Source organism: Dermacentor variabilis, chromosome 1 (genome assembly GCF_050947875.1).
Source record: "Dermacentor variabilis isolate Ectoservices chromosome 1, ASM5094787v1, whole genome shotgun sequence".
Classification (NCBI taxonomy): Eukaryota; Metazoa; Arthropoda; class Arachnida; order Ixodida; family Ixodidae; genus Dermacentor; species Dermacentor variabilis.
Genome location: NC_134568.1, coordinates 122735348 through 122756874, shown reverse-complemented (window position 1 = coordinate 122756874; position 21527 = coordinate 122735348). Strand labels below are relative to the sequence as shown.

The following is a 21527-nucleotide window of genomic DNA, read 5'->3' as shown; positions in this document are numbered from 1 at the left end:
ACTGTCGAAGGTGTTCCTGCATCAGCTCTCATCGATACCGGTGCCGCCGTTTCTGTTCTTCGTAGTGATCTGTGTTCCCGGCTCCGGAAAGTAAAAACGCCTTATCTTGGACCTATTTTGCGTGGTGCTAATAATGCATTCATTTACCCCGACGGACAATGTACTGCTCGTGTTCTCATAGACGGCATACGCCACCACATTGAGTTTATCATCCTTCCAACGTGTATCCATGAACTTATACTGGGTTGGGACTTCCTACATTCTGCTTCAGCCGTCATTTCATGTAGAGAGGAAGTTGTCCATATCACGGATACAGCGCTTGCACATGTTACGGACTCTTCTTCAATTTCATGTGAAGGTATGAGGATCAGGTACGGGGATCGATACCCCGCACCTCCACCACTTTATAATACCGAGACCAATCAAGTTGTCCAGCGCTGTTTATTCCAAAAAGAAGGCAACGCCCCAGCTCACGCGCAAAGAAGAAGAAGAATAGGGAAGATGATGATGGCTATGTACAAATGAAAACGACGAAGTACGTTAATAGCGCTTACAATATATTCTTCACTTTCTTTAAAAAATTGCTCTTGCTCGCGGCGTAGTGTGTTCTTACAATTATTACAACTCACTTGGCCATCGAATGCGTACTCTCGTTTACAATGTCCCCGCCGTGGCTGTATAGTGACTATATTTTCACGATATTAAGCAAACTTGTCGATAAAAACAATTAATATACTCTTCACTTTTTTAAAAGGAGCTCTTTATTTTCGTAGAGATCAGCAGGCAACCTTGCCGCTACTCACAGCTAGAGCATTAATCGTGAGCGCGTTAGGCAGGAGATGACGTTCGATCGTACAGCGGCGGCTCTTTGCCTTGTTGGCCTCACACTGAAGGCTTTGAATTTCTTGACGATGCTCGACTCAAAGAAGCACATACGCCAGAACAAACTGGAGCACATGGTCAAATTCTTCAGGATCGCTGCTTGAGAGCTTTGAAGCTGTGAGCACTATTTTTCCAATTTCAATGCTTTGGCTACGCTATGGATTGGCCGTCGAGCTAGCTTTAGCTTCAAGCAGTTTACAGCTGGGTGCAACAATGACATTCCTGAAGTAAACTACATCCAATACGCCTATTGACGTTTCTCATGCCATTTCTTAAACATGTGCTCCCTCGATAACTGTTTTTTATTGTATTACGATTGGCAAGCAAACTTAACCGTTTCACTGCAGCTATCGCCATCGCAACTCTTAATGCCATGAAGTATGCGCGTATAGCAGCGATCGAAATATAATGGCATTAAGAAACTTAAGGTCTTAAACTTTTAATGGCATTAACCTCGCCCGTGTGGCACAGGTATAAGTGTAATTTTGTACAACTCATATCAGTGACGTACAATGGGAAACACAGCATATAACTCAGCCACACACAAACCAAGTTTTACCTATTCCTGTTTTACTAAAGAAAACATTCTGTCTACATATGCGTTCTGGTTGTTGAAGAGAAAGACTTACTGATGTAATTAATAAAGGGAAAATCAGACATCCACCTGTTCGTAGCAATTGCTACAAAGGAAACCCATACGGGTTCCTCGAAAGAAATGCCTCACATTTGAACAAAAATTCGTCTTGGTCCAGTTCGAGTCCTGGACCAGGACGAATTTTTCTTCAACTGCAAGGCTTTTCTTTCAAGGAACCCATATGGGTTTCCTTTGTAGCAATTGCTACAGACGGGTGGACGTCTGATTTTCCCTTTATTAATTACTTCTCTCCACCTTGTAGGTTTCCACAGAACTATTACATCAAACACTTACCTGATGTATTTTCATGGATTTATACAATGCAGTATTTCGTGAAAGAAATTCCACACTAATTCTGATGGCACTAAACCCAGGCAATTTACCTTGCAAGCTGCAGCATTTTCCTTTGAGTGACACCAATGGGCTGGACCTCGCGTGCATGGGTTGCTGCCGATGAGCTTCTTCTGCTGATGCTTGTATGCCACAACATCACCTGAGCAGATATCCAGCTTCTGAATGTAACAGAACAAGAGAAACTGTTAGAAGCAGGCAATCGTGAGGCTCACAGAACATCGTTGCACATGTCCCTGCTTGCCTATGTAGGAAAGTTAGAAATTGCAAACTGCTAAAAGGAGATGAAATGCAGAAAACAAAGAAGTACTAAGTGAAACATAGTAGATGTTCCTTGAAAAATGTGGCTCGTACGTTAACAATAACACATAGCTGTGCCACCTGTGTGCCAGCTAACAGAGCCATAAAGACTGTACTAAAATCATTTCTTTCTAGTTGCCTTCTAAACTTCCAAAGCAACACCTAAAAAAAAACACAAGTTGCCAAATTTAAACAGTATAATGTTGTGGATTCGTAAAAGGTAAATCCACATGACAGACTGAACTGCCAATTCAGTTCATGGACCAGGTGTCACAGGCCTCGGAGGCACCAAATCCTGCTGTGCATAAGAATGCCACAGACTAGGCACTCGCAATGCTATCACGTGCCATTAAGTAGGCTGAAGGTGGCATCAGAAGCTTGGTCCCTCATGTGGATCCAGCTTAAAAGCAGAGTGAAACTAAATTTTAGACCAAGCAAAAATCCTTGTTTCAGAGTGTAAATATGGAGCAGCCTTCATACTAAATTGTGCGTTTGAAATTCAAGGGGATGCGATCATGAAAAGCTTGCAAAAATAAATGTTTTTGGTAGGAGTGCACGACTACTCGAATATCACCTAATCGAATTGAACAGTGAACATTCTAATAACTCGATTTGCAAACCGAATATCAATTATAAGATTTTTAGAATATTCGATATATTCGATACGCAGACTTGCACAGTGCCACATGTTGCATACGCCATAGAGCCCCTCGTGCTCGATGCCACCCAAGTGAGTGTTTCACTTCGGTTTCAGTGTAAAAGGAGTGTTGAGGGTGCCACGGACGGGCCGCCCTGTCTGATGCAGTAGCGGACTTTGTTACTCGAGTGCCCCCCCAACGTCGGCCCAATGCATGGATCACGCACACACAGCGCCCGAATGCCCAAATTTGCAGAACACCGCCGCGTCAGCCGGGGCCGCCTGTGTCGGTAAAACGTTTGTCCGAGCCAACAAGACTGATTGAAATGGTAACGCGATGCGGACAGGGAATGGCGACAAAAGCAACGCGTGTTTTCATGAGGTGCAAAGATTAGGCTGATTATCCTTCCCGCAGGCACACATATTGTGTTGTATATGCAGCGACAAACTTCACACGACGCTTCAACAGCCGTCGATCGCTGATGAGCCAGCCGTACACACACGTTACTGGCAAGCATTCCACGATGGTTTGCAGCCCATTACTGCATTGGCTAGCGGCGAATTTTCATCACGGCCACACTTCCTTGGCTATTAGGCCTAATTAGTGCTGCTTCATCGGACGTTGACAACTAAGTTACGGTTTGGTGCCAAATTGATGGAAATCGATTTGCACAAGCCGAACAACACTCGGAAAGACAACAAACTGCCTCGCAAACGAAAGCAAGAGACGGAGGATGAATGAGTAGGAGGAGGGGAGAGGGTAGCGAGAGGCACGTGAACTTGCAGTGACCCTCCCGATTTCAGAATTTCAGAAATCACATCGAACCTGACAATGAAGCGGCACAAATGGTGCCTGTTCTTTACCGTCGGCGCCAGCTATGTGCGGAGTGGTGGTCGAGTCACACGATGCGCGGTGCTTTCGTCTGTCGCGCAGATTGGCCTTACGATAACCCGACTGCTGTAAAGTTGGTTTAGCCTTTCTGTATTTTAAAAACTGGAAAGAAACTTTCTGTTCAATAAATAAAAGATAGCCACAAAACGCAGGTCCACTAATAAACTGAGAAGCTTACAGGTACTTAGTACAACAAAACGTCCCTAACTCATTAATTCCAGAGGGGAAAAATGCACTAGATCCCATTCAAGAAATTCTATTGATAAAAAAAAAAATATTTTCCAGAGCTTCACATCCTACAGGTGAGCTGTAATCAGTGCTGGCATACTAATTTGGTAATACAATTGAAACTCAATTTAACGAAGTAATGAACATACTAGAATTATTTCGTTAAATCAGGAAGTTCGGAAAATCGAGTAAGGGATTTTTCGGTCCTTCAAAATCTAAAATTGCAACGCAGCAACACCCAAACGGTACTGCGGCATTGTATTTGCCGCTAACCCACGCCTGCGATGTAAAAAGTCCGCGAGGGTGGCCCAACTACCGCTGTCCCTAGCCAATCTGGCATGTAAGAATGCTAGCGACCGCTGAGTCCGTTGTTCTGTGCATGGGCACAGCGTGTAGCCTTGTCAAAATAAAGCTAGGGCTGTGACTAGGGTGCCTAGATGTTGAAATGCGATAGCGTTAGAGCGCACGCTCGAAGAAAAACCTGTCTGCATCAAAATCGAGAAAACAATCACACCTTTTTTTTACTCGTTTATTTCTGGAAAAGTTCATTGAATCAGGTTTAACGCAAGCTAGTTTCGTTAATTTGTGTTGATGACAACATTGAACCTTGTGGGTGCTTGCCGGGGAATGGAAATTTTTTCGTTAGATCAGGAACTTCGTAAAATCAGGTTTTGTTAGTTTGAGTCTTAACTGTAGCTCCCTTTAAAGGGGCCTTGAGCCACCCCTGGGAGGCTTGGTGAAAAAACAGTCTATGGATAGCATATGCTGCTGTGAACATTTCAGCCAAATTTTGCAGTCGTGCGCGGCACTTGGATTTTGCAAGTGGAGTGCAAAGTCAACTTTCTCTCAAATGCTCTCTTTTAACAGAAGCCTGCCCCTCACTCTCTTCTGGGTGCTTTATTTGGTAATATAGCAGATTCCCATATGCGGCTGTTATTGGCCAGTAGCTGACATCAATAAAGAAGGGTGTTTAGATCAGTGCGCTTCTTCCTACTGTTACTGCGTATATTTATTGACGCAGTTTAATAAGCATGCTGAAGGAAGCAAAAATCTGCTTTCAAATTTCAGTAATGATTACATACTTCCTGCAGAAGCCGACTATCATCAGCTCAAGCTCAGCCACGTCCGCCCGCACAGAAATTAAACTTTGGCCTCCGTGCTTATCGGTGTGGTAGCCGTCAGGCTTCGCTAATTTCGGCTAGTTCTGAACACTCAACTAGCCTCGAACTATGCGAAACTTAAGGTCAGACCACACACACGCTTGCCAGCACGTACACTCACTCCTGGCCACTCCTGGTTAGACACCTTGGCAGACTTCACTTCGTAAGGAGCTATTGATAGCACTTCAAAAATGCGCAAGTTGGATGTGGCTACTATTCGTTAGTAAAGCTGGTGCAGGACAAAGCTGGTCAGCACCACGTAGCACAGCCTTACAGAAGCATATAAGCTCAAGCAAGCACTCTAGCCCCGTCATGCACAAAGCAAATGTTGTAGTTGCATGTAGCTGCAGTCTGCTACGTAGCATAGGTAACATGTAAAATCAAATTTGAACTGCGCACCATGGTGATGTTCAGCAGGCGGAGCTTTGTGCGCACACCCTACTCCGCTGTAGCCTTTGCAGTGCAAATCCTTGAACAAGGAGTGGAAGCATCGCGAATGGTACATTTAATGGCCGATAACTCTGCTTCTGTTGAACGCACTGAAGAACCTTTTGTGGCAAAGTATTTCTGAAACAGCCTAATTTAACTACAAATGCATTTCTCGACTTTGATAAAAAGTGGTTCAGGGCCCCTTTAATAAAGGAAGATCGTACTGTGTATCATGATTTCTATGTACCCAAGTTGCTGATAGCTTGCAACATTCTTGTTATGCAATGTTAGGATACTCCCAAGTATATGCAGCAGCATATCTTCCTGCCCAAAATTTATAAGCATTAAATTTTGTAGAATATTTCCTGATATTCTATAATCGATTCAATGTTCCGCTTTCTTTCTTGACTGAATTCGATATTCCATTAGAAATCAACCACTCGGTATTCACACAAAGCCCTAGCTCTTGATACTAACACTGAGAGAAATGGCGCCCTTATCACTCTCAACGTATGACGCAGAACTCGATATGTTGAGAAATTCCTGCTGGAAATTTCTGTGAACACTAACACCCTACTCTATAGGTGCAGCTATTTTTATTGTTAAAAAGTAGAGTTCACATAAGAATATTTCCCAGGCAAGAATAATGTAACAGTTGTATTTCAATTGCATTCTCTTCCGTTTTGCCATCGCCCGTATGCCACCATGAAATCATGATTTTCAAGAGTGACGACTTGGCATGGTAGAAAATAATGAAATGGATTTGAAGACAAGTGTCAGCATGGTATGGAGACTACGGCTTCACCTCCTAAACAAAACCTTCACTTACAAAGAAGTAACCATACACTTTCACATTTTATTCAAGGGACACTAAAGGGCAACAGCAAATGAATTTAAAATTGGGAAGTATTCATTCAAGACATTAGTATTTTCATTTATTTGGCAGAAAATAGTTTATGAGTAGTGAAAAAAATGAAGCCTAATGTGTCTATTTTAGAATATTGCACAGAAACCTCAGTGCCCACATGCCAGTGTTAGTACATAATGAATTTCAAAGCAATTTTCGCATCTGTGGGCCCAATTCTATGCAGAAAATATTTGCAAGACTCATAATGTAAAATCTTTGCTTCCTTCAGAATGCAACATTATTTCTGTTTATCTATAAACTATTAATTAGTCCAAATCCATGACATTGCAAGCAGCTAGTGCAGGAAGGTGGCATCACTACCCATGTTTTGCTTTTGCAATTCATTTTACTTTGAATCGGAATGCACTAAGGCACTCAAATGAATAAAATGGAGCCTTAGTAAAATTGCTGCCAAGATTACCATACTACATGCAAGCATATACACAATACAGAAGTGCCAACCCAACATTTCTTGCTCTTATTTGAACTTGAGTTTCATTCTTGGGGTGGCAATTGGTTAGTTTAAAGATCCTTTTTATTAATAAGATGCCTTAACAACTCTGACAATAAAGTAAAAAAAGAAATGGCTCAAAAATGCAGAAGCTAGAAGTTTGGTTTCTAAAAGTTCCATAACTGCAGATTTTTCAAAACGAAGATTTTTCTGTAGAACATTATGTGAACTATAAACTGAATGTGCGCTAATTTGTGTTAGTTGACTATTGAACATTGAAGGAGACTTGACAGGCACTGTTCCACTGTTTGCAATACTATTGGGTCCCCTAGATTTCTGCTGTATTGAGGTAAAAATGAGCACACAGAGGAGACTTGGCACTTTGACAACAGCTGTATGTCTCCAGTCACAGTGATTCCGGGCACATCAGTGCAAATAACGCTCCATTTCTAATTACAATATTTAGATTTCACATTATTGCAGGAAAACTTCCAACATGCCATGCTAAAACAACTTTGTGTGGAGCAGCATAATGCCCAACAATACTTACCTCACACGCTTTCTGGCCACTACCAAACTGTGCAATTGCCTGGAGAAGTGCTGGCCCATAGGTTTCTATCACGGCCTTGCACTGCAGAACAATGGAAAAAATAGTGCACCCCTTTAGGTTGTACAACCAAAACAACAAGGCTGGGCAGACCACTGGTCAAACATTAAAGCATCAGCTCCAGGAAGAATACTACGATAATTGTATACAAAGGTTGCCTTTACGAATGCCAAGCAATTTTTTTTTTCTTAGAAATCAGAAAGCCATGAGATCAACAAGCAAAGGTCACTTATCAAACCAAAAGTTTAGCATGTTTTAAAAAAAGAGTCGTCGTTCTGGCACGTGTCGCTAAGGGCTGCTCTTCACTATTGAAGACTAAACTTTACCAACAAGTTTACAAAGCCTTTTAAGTCGCAGAAGACTGCTAAATCGTTTTTTGGACTGTAAAGCTCACACATCTCTCAAAAATTACTACAGACAAATCACACAAGCAACATAAAGACAAACACAAGCAACATAAAAAGTGTACACGTGAAATCCATGGAGGAAAATCATCTCACGATTTCATAGGAACAACTAATGAGCAGGAATTAGGCAAACCAAGGGGCTAAATCATATGAAGGTAAAGTTAATGAAGCCAGGAAAAGCATAGGAAAAATTAACAGATATTTATTTACTGAAGATGTGGATATGAATGGGGATTAAATTTGCTGCAGGCTTCATATTCTTAATAAAGGAAAAGTGAAATGAAAGTGGAAGAAAAAATCCGAGGTCGCCTAAGTGCTTCTTACGAGTTGTGAATGAAAGAACAGTAATGTCTCATTTAATGCCACTGAGCAGTCCTTTGAGTTTTGCGCTGAGAGTAATGTACCATAGCAGTACGTGCTGCACGAGCCGGCAAGCAGCAGCAGCCTGCGGTGCCAACGCCGCATGCCACCATCGTCCTGCATGACGAAAATCCAATGAAGCAGCAGCAGCAGCAGCAGCCGCCACCAAGGCTGGCAGGCGCACGCAGCAGCTAAGCCAAATGGGAGTGAGAGAGAGATATGGACCGCACGCCGGCTTCTGGAGAGTGAGAACAACGGTGACGTGGCGTCCCAGCGATGCCCTCTCTCCTCACACAGCTGGCACGCTAGCATGGAAGCAGCTGTTCGTTTTCACCTGCTCTGCTCCATTGAGGCATGCTCGTGGTGTGGCATCGCAGCCAATGGCAATGCAAATTAAGATGCCATTTCGCTACTACAGACGACAGATGCCGGCTTCTTCACTCAATGGGCAATTTGACGCTTTTGCAACAAAAAGAACTCTCTGCCAGCGGGAACTAAGGCCATAACCACATAACCTCTGCATGATGGGTGAGACGCTTAACTGCTTACAATGGCAGCTGGCAGTGGAGGTGGAACATCTTTTCAACCTCTTAGAACATTAGGAGTAGGCCAACAAACCCTCATGAGCTACCTGAAGGCATTAACAGTGCCAGAGTGTAGGGACCCTCACTATGCAATGAGTGAGAAAAATTGGGGGAACTGAGGGGCTCAATATTTTGTAAGAGCAGTATAACCAGAAGCCACATATAAGTAGCAACCATATGCAGCAAATAAAATAATCTGTTTGCAATGGGCCCTTGACTCTAAGCACATTTTCTATCTGTACATAGAGAAAGCCCAGAACAAATAAACAGAACCTTGTAAATTATTGCTCATTCTAGACATATCCCTTCATGACTGAAATGCTTGAAATAGAGAAAAAAGGGTGCTGTTTCAAGCTTACCTTACATGTAACAGTGTGCATTTGCAAGTTCCACACTGACCAACTTACTACGTAATTGTGATATGCACACAAACAAAACAAGGTTTCCTTGCAGTTTGTACAACGTAAAACCGGGATTCGAAATGGTGGTTACACAGACAGAGGCATACAACACCTTCCAGTTGCAGGATGCACAAGAATGGTGCGAAAAAAATTTTTTTTTTTTTCACAGCTACCATGTACCAATACCTTTCAACAATCAATTGCACAAGCAGAATGCAGCCATTACCTGAGACTTAAGTGTCTTGGGCACATGCTCACAGGCATTTGCCAATTGTTTGGCAACCTCCTGATCGTTCTTGGTGTCCTTGAGTACTTGCTCAACATAGCTGATCGCAGCTGTGCAGCTGGCACACTCATTCAGCTTCAGCTTCAGGTCAGATTCTGAGTCAACAAAGACATTGTTATCAATCAGAATGTTCAAGTGGTAAAGCAAACACAATACCAGCACTTTGCCAACGTAGCACTAGTACGGGCTGATCCAAAATGTACCTAGTTTCAATGCCCAATGCCAACTTAGAAATGCAGTTGAACATCGTAACGAAGTCACATCTGACATAAAAATACCTTCATTATACTATATCTGCTCTTCCATGAGCCACATTCAAGGTCAGTGAGCTTTAGAAAACACTTACGTTTCTTGAGTCCGTCCTTTGGACAGGCCTTAACAGCCACACACACTATGCTGGGATCTATCTCCTGAGCGAGGAGAACCATGACAGCTGGTCCATACTCTTCTACAAATGCCATGCACTCCTTAGCCAAGTCCTCTGGCAGTTTGGCACACAATTTGTCAAGTACCGCTTCCACCTTCTCCTACGACAAATGCAAACACATGAGGTTGGCCTTTTAGCTGGTCAAATTCATGCAGCCCATGGCAACAGCAGCTTTATAAATGCAGTAAGCTGCACGCTATTAGGCCTGTTAACATTCTTGTACAACGCTCACGGAATGAAACGCAACAGGAAGCATTTAGTAGAACCCTGCATATATGTAAAGCACTCGAGAGTACCATGTCATGTCGTTAGGAATCTGGTCACCAAAAGTGACGCGGACTCCAATCTAAGTATATGTGCCAAAATTACATCGACGTGACACGAACTGCAGCCAGTGGAAACGAAAGTATGCGCACTAGTTAGCCCTAAATAGACACGTTTCATTCCGTGAGCACTGTACATGCAAAAGATCACTCCCCACTATACAACAAAAAGAACTCGCAGAGCAATATGTGTTTATAAAAAGCACTTGCAAAAACTGCTAAAAGATCAAGTTCACTCAGAGTATCAACCACATCTTTGCTACAGTCAGTTTTTCAGCAGAGAAAACTTTAAGTTAGTCTTCAAACTTGCACAACAATAGCAGCAATGCAAAACTCCCTTGCCAACAAAAAATGTAAGCCTCGAAGCATTCATTGTCCACTCATTCTCCATCTTTGAGAAGGACTGCAAACAGCAGTACGCAAACCATTAATGCAAAGAAGCTTGTCGCTGAAACTTACAACCAGGTCTAAAGAACAAAACGTAGAACAATTGAACATAGAACAATTAAACATAGAACAATTAAAAACGTAGAAGACACTGGATGACATTGTTGAACTCAAAGATGTGGTTATGGACTCAAAAAACGTAATGCCGGAAGGTTAACTGAAAGAACTTGTCCAGATACAATTTACAGGCTCACAACGGCTTTCCTGTTTTTTTTTCTTCCTTTCTTTTCCCTTCATCACCATATTTTTATTCGTAAGAGTACAGCTGAACCTTGATATAACAAACACAGACATCTGATCTAATGAAGTGAATATAAAATTCCTAATTTTTTTACGCCAATATCAATGTGTATGCTCATAACAAATATTGGATATAACGAAGGTATTTTTGCATCACATGCAACTTTGTTATGAGGAGATTTGGCTGCACTGCAAAAGCTGAGAAGAGAGCTAGTATATCCTCTTCCACTAAAGTTTGCACAACCACAGTAAACAGAAACGCCTGAATGTTTATAGGAGGCACTTAAGCCCTTAGGCATAAAAACAGACAGTAAACGTATTCCTAAACTTGGCTATCAATTCTTTTACACTGGTCAATTTGCAAAATAGCAAAAATATTTAGCTGGTTGCTGCAGCCTCCAGCTTAGCCAAATTTATACACATGCATGCAGATGTGGATATTAGTCAGAAAGGTCTCTTTACTTTATTTGTAAGTGATTGGAGAAATAAATATTCACTATCCAGAGATATTAAATAATGGTTATGTATAGTACAGGCATCCTAGGATTAGTAAGCATGCAGTGACCACTAGCCCACGTGCTGGCTGTCTGCTACCAGCATCAAGCACTGACATACTGGGCCAGGAACATAGTATAATTCCAGCAGCCTCTCTTCTAATTGCAGAAGTATCCTTTGCTGCAGGAAGTCCCTTTGCTTCCTAATGAGGTGAGCCACTGTTGCAGTGTTAATGGCAACAAAATTCTCATTTGGTAACCAACTAAGGATGCCTTACTTTACAAGCACCTGTAGAAATAGTAAACACTGCTTTTCTATAACTATAACCAGCTTTTCCTTTTCTTTTTTGTTATAGAACTGAACCTTGCTAAATGAAGCTGTACCCAACATGAAAATACCTCTGCTATAATCAATATTCGCTACAAGCACATATTTGCAACATGCCGACATCAGCAAGGAAGACTCTATATTACATCCGTTTTCATTATAGTACTGAGGTATGGCCTTATATAACAAGAAACCCAAAGAAAATACAGAACAACAAAGTTTCACTGAAAGCAACTGAAAAAGCAATTCCAACCATGCTCAAAGGGACACTAAAGGTTAATATTAAGTCAACGTGGACTGTTGAAATACCATCCCAGAAACATCCAAACGCTTGTTTCATGCGAAGAAGAGACTTATTTTAAGAGAAAATGCGTTCTGAAGCGCCCGCCCTCTGATCGAGGAGTGGTAACGTCATGGTCTCATAGTGACGTTGCGCCATGAGTAAGTAAAATGGCGCCCACAGACAGCGCTACGGCTTTTCTGCGCAAAACGCAAACGCGCGGCCAGAAACAGAGCCAAGACAGAGCCGACAGCAGCGCGAAAGCATAACTATGGTGGCTAGCAGAAGGGAAAGTGAGCGACAATAAGCTGGTTCGTTATTTTATGACGTCAACTTTGACGCTCGTTGCAATGGACGACCTTGACAACGACCATTGGCTCGCGATACCGGGGTCGACTTCAGCGATTTAAGCACTGATGAACGTGACCTGCTGCTGAGGGCTCGCGCTGCCGGCATCGTTGCGTACTACTACGACTGCAACTGTATGTCATGGCTGTACATATTCGCACATTTGTAGCTTTTCCTTCATGAAAGCCAAATGCCGCCCTCACCGCCCCGTCTTCGACCTGCAGTTGTTCTTGTGCTTCGGAGAATGCAGGCAAAACCGACGGAATAGCGCTACAGGAAAGCATTGCTTTGAAAGACACAAAGACACTCCACACGACTTCAGTTCGTCGGTGTGCATCACCGCGCGTGGCGCAGAGTCGAGCGAAAGTGAAACCTTTCGACCACCCATACTACTGAAGGGTAACGTCAAAATGTTATTTTTTCTTAGAATCGAACAGAAGTAGACAAGTAGCATTTTCTTCCGTCTTATAACCTAATGAAATGATCTTTTTAATACGAGTAGTTGAGTACTAGTGACATAAACTATGATGAGGAGTGCCTTCGTCATCGGGCTGGTACCGGAATGTTGCTGGGGGGTCTCAAATCGTGTCCTGCATTTACCTCAATTTCTCGGTTACTAAAGCTCTGTTCGCGATTATATTGACGCCTTAGACGTTCTAGAGCATTGCTTTATCACTTTAACTTGACTTCATAGTAACCTTTAGTGTCCCTTTAAGGCTAGTAGGTCTCAAGCAGAAAACCTCGGTCTACAGCAGTGTGACAAAAATAAGTAAGTCACCTCAGTTTTACTGTCCACAAGCTCATTCTGGATAAAGTGAAGAGCATACTGGCAGAAAGTACACTCTACATTTCCTCCAGGAGCTATAAGAGAAAAAAAGAAAGCATCTTGTCAGAAAAAAGTTCACCTCTAGCTGAAAGTTGATACAACTTCAAGTGGGAGAGCACTGTGCACCTTTCACTCAAATTTAGAAACTTTTGACATCAGGCTTGTATTAATTGGGTTCACTGGACTGATTGAGTGTTCACTGCTTATCCTAACATTCAAGCTTACTTTTTGAAAGAAAATGACACCCACTCTATAAAATAACACCTGCCACACCACAGCGATCACACGACTGCTCATAAATAATGTATTTTCCAAGCTATAGTCCACAGGGCAAACTTGGGTGATAAAAAAAGTTATACCATAATGTGCATCCACTGTATAGTCCACGGGAAAAACTTCCAGCTGAATATAATTTCTATTTACCAGCCTGTCCGCAACCAGTATACAGTTGGTATACTGGTATACTGGCAAAAATTTTATTCTCACATCATTTATGCATTAACATATTTATTAGTTTATTTGCAACAAATGAGATATTGTGTATGTGCTCAGAAATGAAGGCACTGAAAAGCAGAAGCAGCCACTTTAAGTATTGCAAACAGTACTATATGCTTGCAAATCGAGAGTTGTCAGTATCAGCTGGAAAGATAGTTTTTTAACAGTGAGAATCGTTATGCAGTTGCTTGTATTATGTAGTAATTAAGAATGGAAAATTGTACATGTAGTCAGGCCTCTTTTCTTTTTAACATGCCAACAATATTTAAAAATTTATATGATGTGCAGTCCGCATCCATACTACATAGTGCACAAAATTTGAAATTTAAACCTTTATACAATAAAACCTCGTTATAACTGAAGGGGTAGTCAGAATTAATTTGTTATATCCATTACTTGGTTATTTCCATTATTGCATGTACTGCACTATGAATCTCTATATGGATTTCAAGGGGAATTTCACTATGTTATATTCATTATTTCACTACATCCCATTTCATTATAACAAGGTTAGACTGTATAGTCAGCAGTGGTATGGTCCATGGTGGTCTGTTACGCTGCTACACTGAATCATGCAATAAGTAGCAGCATAGCAGACAACCGAGCGCGCTGGAGCAAGTGCCAAACCATCACGATGTCCTGCTTCCACGTGATTGCCTACTGTCATGACTAGGGACTGGATTCTTATGCACTAGAAAATGCTGTTTTACGTGCCCATAACAGGCACTAAAGCTGTCATTTAAGGTACATATAGGCGCCAAATACTGTGCTTTAGGTATGTATAAGCTCAGTTAATAAGAACTCCTGCTGTGCATCTGAGGATAAATTATGATTTTCTAAGGAACACAGCCCAATAAACCCGTTTTGTGAAATTCAATTTATTTTACGGATAAAACACAATGAGCGAACTTCTGTAAGTTTCAAAATTTATTTGAAGCTTAGTGCAACTGGACATCATGAAAAAAGTTGTGAAAGCAGTGACAAAAAGCCCCATCTCAAGAATTTTGGGTTTTATGTTGCGCCATTTTTCACCGAGCATTGGCTTCTATACAAAAAAGGAATGCTCAACATGCACCGAAGAAAGGGACACATATTTGTACTTTGGAAGGTTCAATGTTCCAAAGCCCTCTGGAATTCCAGAATGTTCACCATTCAGAACCTTTGACATTTCTTTCAGTACCGAAAACCCAGGGTTTTTCTCGAGATAGGTTGAAGTCTCGAACTAACTCTATCAGCAACAGGTCCATTGAGGATGGTGGTGAGCCCTTCCTTGACATCCAAAACAATCCCCTCATTCCATGTCAGAGTTGTGGCCAAGCATTGAAGTTTCTCAGTGATGTTGGCTAAAAACATGAAGTGAGCGCACAAGTGCACTAAGTCACCCTCAAGTGTATTGTCGCATAGTGTAGTTTGAGCCCTTTTCACAGCAATGCTCTCATCTGCTGCAAAATGTTAATAAGAGCGATTACACTGCCAAAGTGTTTGTGATAATAATGAGCTGCCTTCAGCCGAGTTCCCTAGTGGGTGAAAACATCAAACAACATAAGGCTAGGACAAGACAGTGAAAAAGGCATTTTTTAGGCTCAAAGAATTCAAAATAAGCACCAACAATGAAATAGGCATTTATAGGCGCAATAAAAGTATCACTAAAATGTTTCTAGAGCCATAGTTTGTGCTTATATGTTAAGTAGGCACGATAAGAACTTAAAGGGATACAGAATAAAAATCGAAGAATATAGAGAAAGCCCCACAATTGCATTCCTAAGACACGATTGCTATAGGATATAGTCATTATTCGGGTTACTTTTGAGCGGATGGCTTTATTTTTGACTCTCTATGAGCGGCCACCGCGTCCCTCGCAAAGCGCTCCCGACAACAAGCCGGCGGATCTGACGTCACACCTACCCTCAGCAGCCGCGGAGCGAGCTGGCCGGCTGCGCAGTTTTGTTTTCCTCGCGCTGCGCAGTGCAAAATTCAAAGTTCTAGTGAGAGCGATAGCATGAGCGGAACTTATGACTCCGACTTGGATTGGCGGCCTACTGAACGACCACGAACGATAAAGGCGTATGCCTACGATCCGTCCGCGTCGTCAAGCGAAATTGACGACGACCCGCTGCAGCAGTCCCCCTCCGCGGTGCCGAGAGAGTCTGGACCAGCAAAGTGGTGTTTACACTATGCATTACACCAATGCACAATACAGGTGCCGCGAGTACACACTGTACAAAAAAAAAAAAAACGTAGAAATCGTTGAAGATATTGACGCGTGTAGACCTCCCTGTACCTACGCTATCGGAGCAGGTGTGGCCGGCGGCGTGAGCATAACAGTCGGCTGACGACTTTCGCGCGGCAGGTGCTTGATGCGCGCAAGTAGCTGTTTTGAGAATAGATGCGATTAAGCAACGGGTGAAGATTGAAGCCAGGCATGTGCAGTGACTGAAATGAGCCTCTGTAAGCAGGGAGCGTCTTGTTATTCACAGAGTGAACGAGTACATGCGCAGCGGTTTCAGCGTCCCGTTGTTTCATCGTAGCCGAGCACTCCTTCGCTTGGTGCACACGAGATGGCGCCACCAGTTTCATGTCGGCGAATTTTTTTTTTTTTTTTTGGTCAGCCGTCGCTTCAGACGATGCGGATTTCAATTCATTTTGGCAGAATTGGCGAAACATCTGGCTCAGAACGTCGTACAAACGACAAATTACGGTCAAACGGCACCTGTGCGCAAAACTGCAGCGTGACCAAGTACGCGAGAAAGACTACCGCTGCCTGCCGTTTTCACATGCGCACAGCAGACCCTCGGCATTTTGCGGTGTTGACACGGCTGCTCCTCACATCAAACCACAAATCCACGAGATGAAAGACGAGGTTTTCGAACAGCTCACACGAGGAAGCGGTACGAATAGGACGGTCGAACGAAAAAAGCGCGTTGCTGCAAACGTCAACTCGCCCCTTCGCGCGCTCAGTGTGGACGATCGCTCGCAATGGGCCTCGAGGTGGGTAAGCGTGACGTGATATCCGGTTTTGCCAGAGCTTTCGGAGGAGGCCGGTAGGTGCTGTGATTTGAGAAATATTCACTAAAATAATTACTTTTCGCTCACTTCTCCTCGGAAAGAGTGTTGTTTTGGTCGCTCTCGGTGCGACAGCTATCACTGGAGACAGAAATCTCGGCAACAAATTTTTTATTCACTATCCCTTTAAGGAAAAAGTATGCATATTGTGTAATGTTCCGGCCTCTAGTCATGACGTCATGGCACAAACGCTTCCCGGAAAAGAAAACTGAAGCTGTCTCACGGAAAGCTGTTATAGTAAATATTGAGGGCACTCTGATGCTTGTCAGAATAAATTTCTAAGGTTACGAGGTCCAGGACCTTCACTGGCAAAAATATGAAAAGTAAAAAATGTCATGTCAGAATTATCAAGGCCAACTGCCACGAAATTTGGGATGGCGTAAAAAGCCACCTTTCAGATAATGTAGGTATAGAGCAGCCTGTGTAAGAAACTTGAAACTGTAACGAAGAAACCGACAAGATCAGGAATATCCTCAAGGGAATTGAGGACGACACTTTACAAATTTTGGTTGCCCGAAACCCGACCACACTGTCTGTTGTCATTGCACTGTGTCAGAGTTGCGACGAATTTCTAAGGCAGCGATTCGTCACACGACATCCGTCCTCAGAATTCGCCGCTGTCTCAGGTCTGACGCTAGATGTTGACGACACGCCTCTAATGCACCAGATAAAGGAATTCGTATGAGAAGAAGTTGCTCAGCAGCTTTCCCTGGTGCCCTTTACGAACGCGCAACCATATTCTCCATTGACACCGGGGCTACAGAACGTCATCAAGGAGCAAGTTGCTGAGTGCCTGCCAACTGTTATTTAACCACCTACCGTCGCAGTGCCCCTGATGTATGCTGACATCGCTGCAAGGCCGCCCTTCGCTTCACGTCCACCTCTCCAAGCTCTTGCGCGACCGCCCCCAATTCCCTTCTCACCGCCTGCACCACAGCTACCACGTCAGCCATATCCTTGGCGCAAAGCGGACAACCGCCCGATTTGTTACCATTGTGGTATTCCGGGAGACGTTGCCCGCTTTTGTCGATGCCGTATGCTGCATATTTATGATAACCGCCGACCCATGAGCACTTACGCCACTCAACAGCTACAATCTCCTGTGCCGCCGGATGAAACCCCTGTTCTCAACCATGCTCGTCATTCCCCATTCCCACACCGCCGCTCCATCTCACCGATGAGACGCCGGCCAAGCCCTCTACCTCAAGGAAACTAAGTGTTGCAGTTCCCGAGGCGAGAACTGCGTCCCCTTTGATTTGCCAAAGTCCTCGAAATAACCCCTGCAACGTCATTGAGGTATACGTAGAAGGGATTCGAACATTTGCACTGGTCAATATGGGCAACAATTGATTGTGGCAGCAATTTCAGTGTTACGCGCAGGACTTTGCCAACGAATGGGAAAAGTAACGACGTCACTTTCCGGAGTGTATTTGAGTACTGCAAGCACACAGCCTGTCGAATCATTGGGAGCCTGCACTGCATGTGTTGTCATCGAGGAGTCACTTCATGTCATTGAATTCGTTGTGCTGCCATCCTGCTGCCACAATGTTATCCTAGGCTGGGATTTCCTTTCGTCAAACAATGCCATCATTGACTGTGCCCTCGCCAAGGTGGAGTTGTCTTTTCTTGCTGATGTAGCCATGGACCCCCCCCACGATCCTGTGACGCCTACAAAAATGCTTGTGGCCGAAGTTACTGATATCCCTCCTCAGTCAGCCGCTGTCGTCTCCGTATCTTGCGCATCAGCATGTGATGCAACCATGCTACTCACGCCATGTGGCTTCTTCGTCCGTCGCTGCTCCCTTCCGTTGCCCTTTGCCGTCATCGCCCTCAGTGCTGGCCGTGGTGTCATGTGTGTGTGCAATATGTCTTTTCTGCCAATTACTTTGCATCGCGGAGAGTGCCTCGGTTACGTGCTAACTATGGATTCTTCAATGCTCTTCGATGCTCACGACAACGCACATTCGACGTCCCTCGCCGCCCTTGACAGTGCCAATCGACCGCCGTTGGAGTGCTTCCATCCGTCAATCTCCGGTGATCTGACAACCACACAACGTGCGCAACTTATCAGCTTGCTATGCAAATTTACTGCCTCCTTCGACTGCCATCAACATTATCTCGGCCACACCACCACAGTATTGCACAGCATCGACACCGGTTCGCACGCCCCACTCCAGCAGCATCCTTACCGTATCTCAGCTTCTGAACGCTGTGTCATCGACAAACAAGGGAGAGATATGCTTCGGCGTGGCGTGATTCAGCCGTCCCATTGCCCGTGGGCGTCGCCAATCGTCGTCGCAAAAAATAAAGATGGTTCTATTCACTTCTGCGTAGATTACAGACGCCTTAACAAAATTACGCACAAAGACGTATATCCCCTACCGCGCATAGACAATGCTCTTGACTGTTTGCAAGGTGCCGAGTTCTTTTCTTCTTTGGATTTGTGGTCTGGATATTGGCAAGTCCCCATGGCAGAGGCGGACCACTCGAAAACCGCCTTTGTCACACAGGACGGATTATACGAATTTAATGTTATGCCATTCGGCCTATGTAATGCGCCCGCTACTTTCTAGCGTATGATGGACAGCATCTTGTGTGGTCTCAAGTGGCACACGTGTTTGTGCTACCTAGATGATGTCGTCTTCTCACCTGATTTCCCGACTCACCTCCAATGACTAAGAGAGCTATTAAGCTGCCTTACTAAGGCTGGCCTGCAGCTTAACATCAAAAAATGCTTCTTTGCTGCCCGTAAGCTTACCATATTAGGCCACGTCGTATCCAAAGAAAGCGTGCTTCCGGATCCTGCAAAACTCCGTGCAGTTGCAGAGTTTCCCAAACCCACCAACCTGAAGGCACTACGCAATTTCGTCGGCCTCTGCTCCTATTTTCGGCACTTTGTGAAGGACTTCGCTATGATCATCGCCCCTTTGAATCCAGTGCTGGCTGGAGAAAACGCCCTATCTGCCTGGTCGAAAGCATGCGATGATGCATTCACGAGCCTTCGCCATCTGCTGACATCTCCTCCTATTTTGTGACATTTTGACCCCGCTGCCCCAACTGATGTCCATACAGATGCTAGTGGAGTCGGCCTTGGGGCGGTTCTTGCAAAACGCAAACGTGGTCTTGAGGAATACGTCATTGCTTACGCTAGCCGCACGCTGACAAAGTCGGAGCTAAACTACTCTGTTACAGAAAAGGAGTGTTTAGCCATACTCTGGGCCCTTACGAAATTTCGACCTTACTTAGACGGGCGCCAATTTGATGTAATAACGGACCACCATGCACTGTGCTGGCTCTCCTCATTGAAAGACCCCTCTGGCCGCCTCGCACGCTGGGCACTCCGTTTGCAAGAGTACGACATCCGGGTTGTGTACCGCTCTGGACGCAAGCATACCAATGCCAACGCTCTCTCCCGCTCGCCCATTTCACCAGGCGCGCACAGTCTTTGCCCACTCAACTTTGTCCTGTCAGCACTTGCCATCAATGACATGCACTCTGAGCAGAGCAAAGACCCATGTATTTCTTCGCTTTTGGACTTTCTCGCTGATCCTGCCACTGTTACAGCATCTAGGACGCTACGGCGGCAGGCGCATCACTTCGTTGTTCACAACCAACTTCTCTACCGTCGCAACTATTTCCCAGAGGGTCGACAATGGCTCCTCATAATACCATGTCATCTTCAGGCTAATTTATGCGCATCGTTTCACACTGATCCCCAATGTGCACACGGTGGCATGGTAAAGACCTACAGCCACCTTAGGCTCCGGTATTACTGGCCTGGCATGTACAAGTTCTTCGCAAGTACGTCCGCTGCTGCCTCGACTGCCAGCACCGAAAGTCTGTCGCTACTTCCACTGCCGCACCTTTGCAGCCGCTTCCTTGCCCGCCCCGTCCTTTTGATCGCCTCGGAATCGACCTTTATGGTCCACTTCCTTGTACCGGGGCTGGCAACCACTGGATTATCGTTGCAGTGGATCATCTCACACGCTATGCATCATAAACCGCTGCACTTCCATCTGCCACTGCCCAAGACGTTGGATCATTCATACTGCGGCATTTTGTTTTTCGTCACGGAGCCCCTCGGGAACTTCTTTCTTAGTGATCGAGGCCACACTTTTCTATCTGAAGTCTTGACGTCACTTCTGAAGGAGTGTCACATCATCCATAGGACCACTAGCGCATACCATCCGCAAACGAATGGGTTGACGGAGCTTTTCAACCGTACTCTTGGCGACATGCTCGCCATGTATGTCGCGTCCGACCATTCCAAATGGGAAGCTGTGCTTCCATTCGTCACGTTCGCCTACAATACTGCCACTCATGCCACCACTGGTTTTTCTCAGCTTTTCTTACTGAACGGCCGCGAACCTTCCTGCACCATCGATGCTATTCTACCCTAGCAGCCTGATTCATCAGAATGTGTTCCTGTCTCTCAAGCTGCGCAGCATGCAGAAGAATGCAGACAACTCGCCATCAGACACACCAGAAGCTTCGTCGTGGCGGCTCTGACCCCCCAAGCTTCCCTTCTGGTTCAATGGTTTGGCTGTGAGTTCCACCTTTAGCTCCCGGCCTTTCTTCTAAGCTGCTCCTATGATATCATGGACCTTACCGTGTTGTATTGCACAAACTTCCCCCGTGAACTATGTCGTCGAGCCTGTGTCGCCGTCTTCTGATCAGCGCCGTCGCGGTAGCTAAACTGTTCACATAGATCGGCTCAAGCCCTTCTACAATCCCTCTATG

The 21527-nt window shown here is 44.5% G+C and overlaps 1 protein-coding gene across 3 annotated transcripts in view; it reads right to left on the bottom strand.

The window, feature by feature from the left end:
• The window catches only part of Sap-r (prosaposin), a 100574-nt gene that overhangs the window by 4598 nt on the left and 74449 nt on the right, over positions 1–21527 (bottom strand). For all 3 annotated transcript variants that reach the window (XM_075694306.1, XM_075694301.1, XM_075694311.1), the window contains 5 exons: positions 13182–13264; positions 9863–10043; positions 9457–9611; positions 7422–7502; positions 1900–2028 (listed from right to left, as the gene is read on the bottom strand). In XM_075694306.1, coding sequence (XP_075550421.1) covers positions 1900–2028; positions 7422–7502; positions 9457–9611; positions 9863–10043; positions 13182–13264 — 629 coding nt within the window. The remainder of the gene's footprint in view (positions 1–1899; positions 2029–7421; positions 7503–9456; positions 9612–9862; positions 10044–13181; positions 13265–21527) is intronic.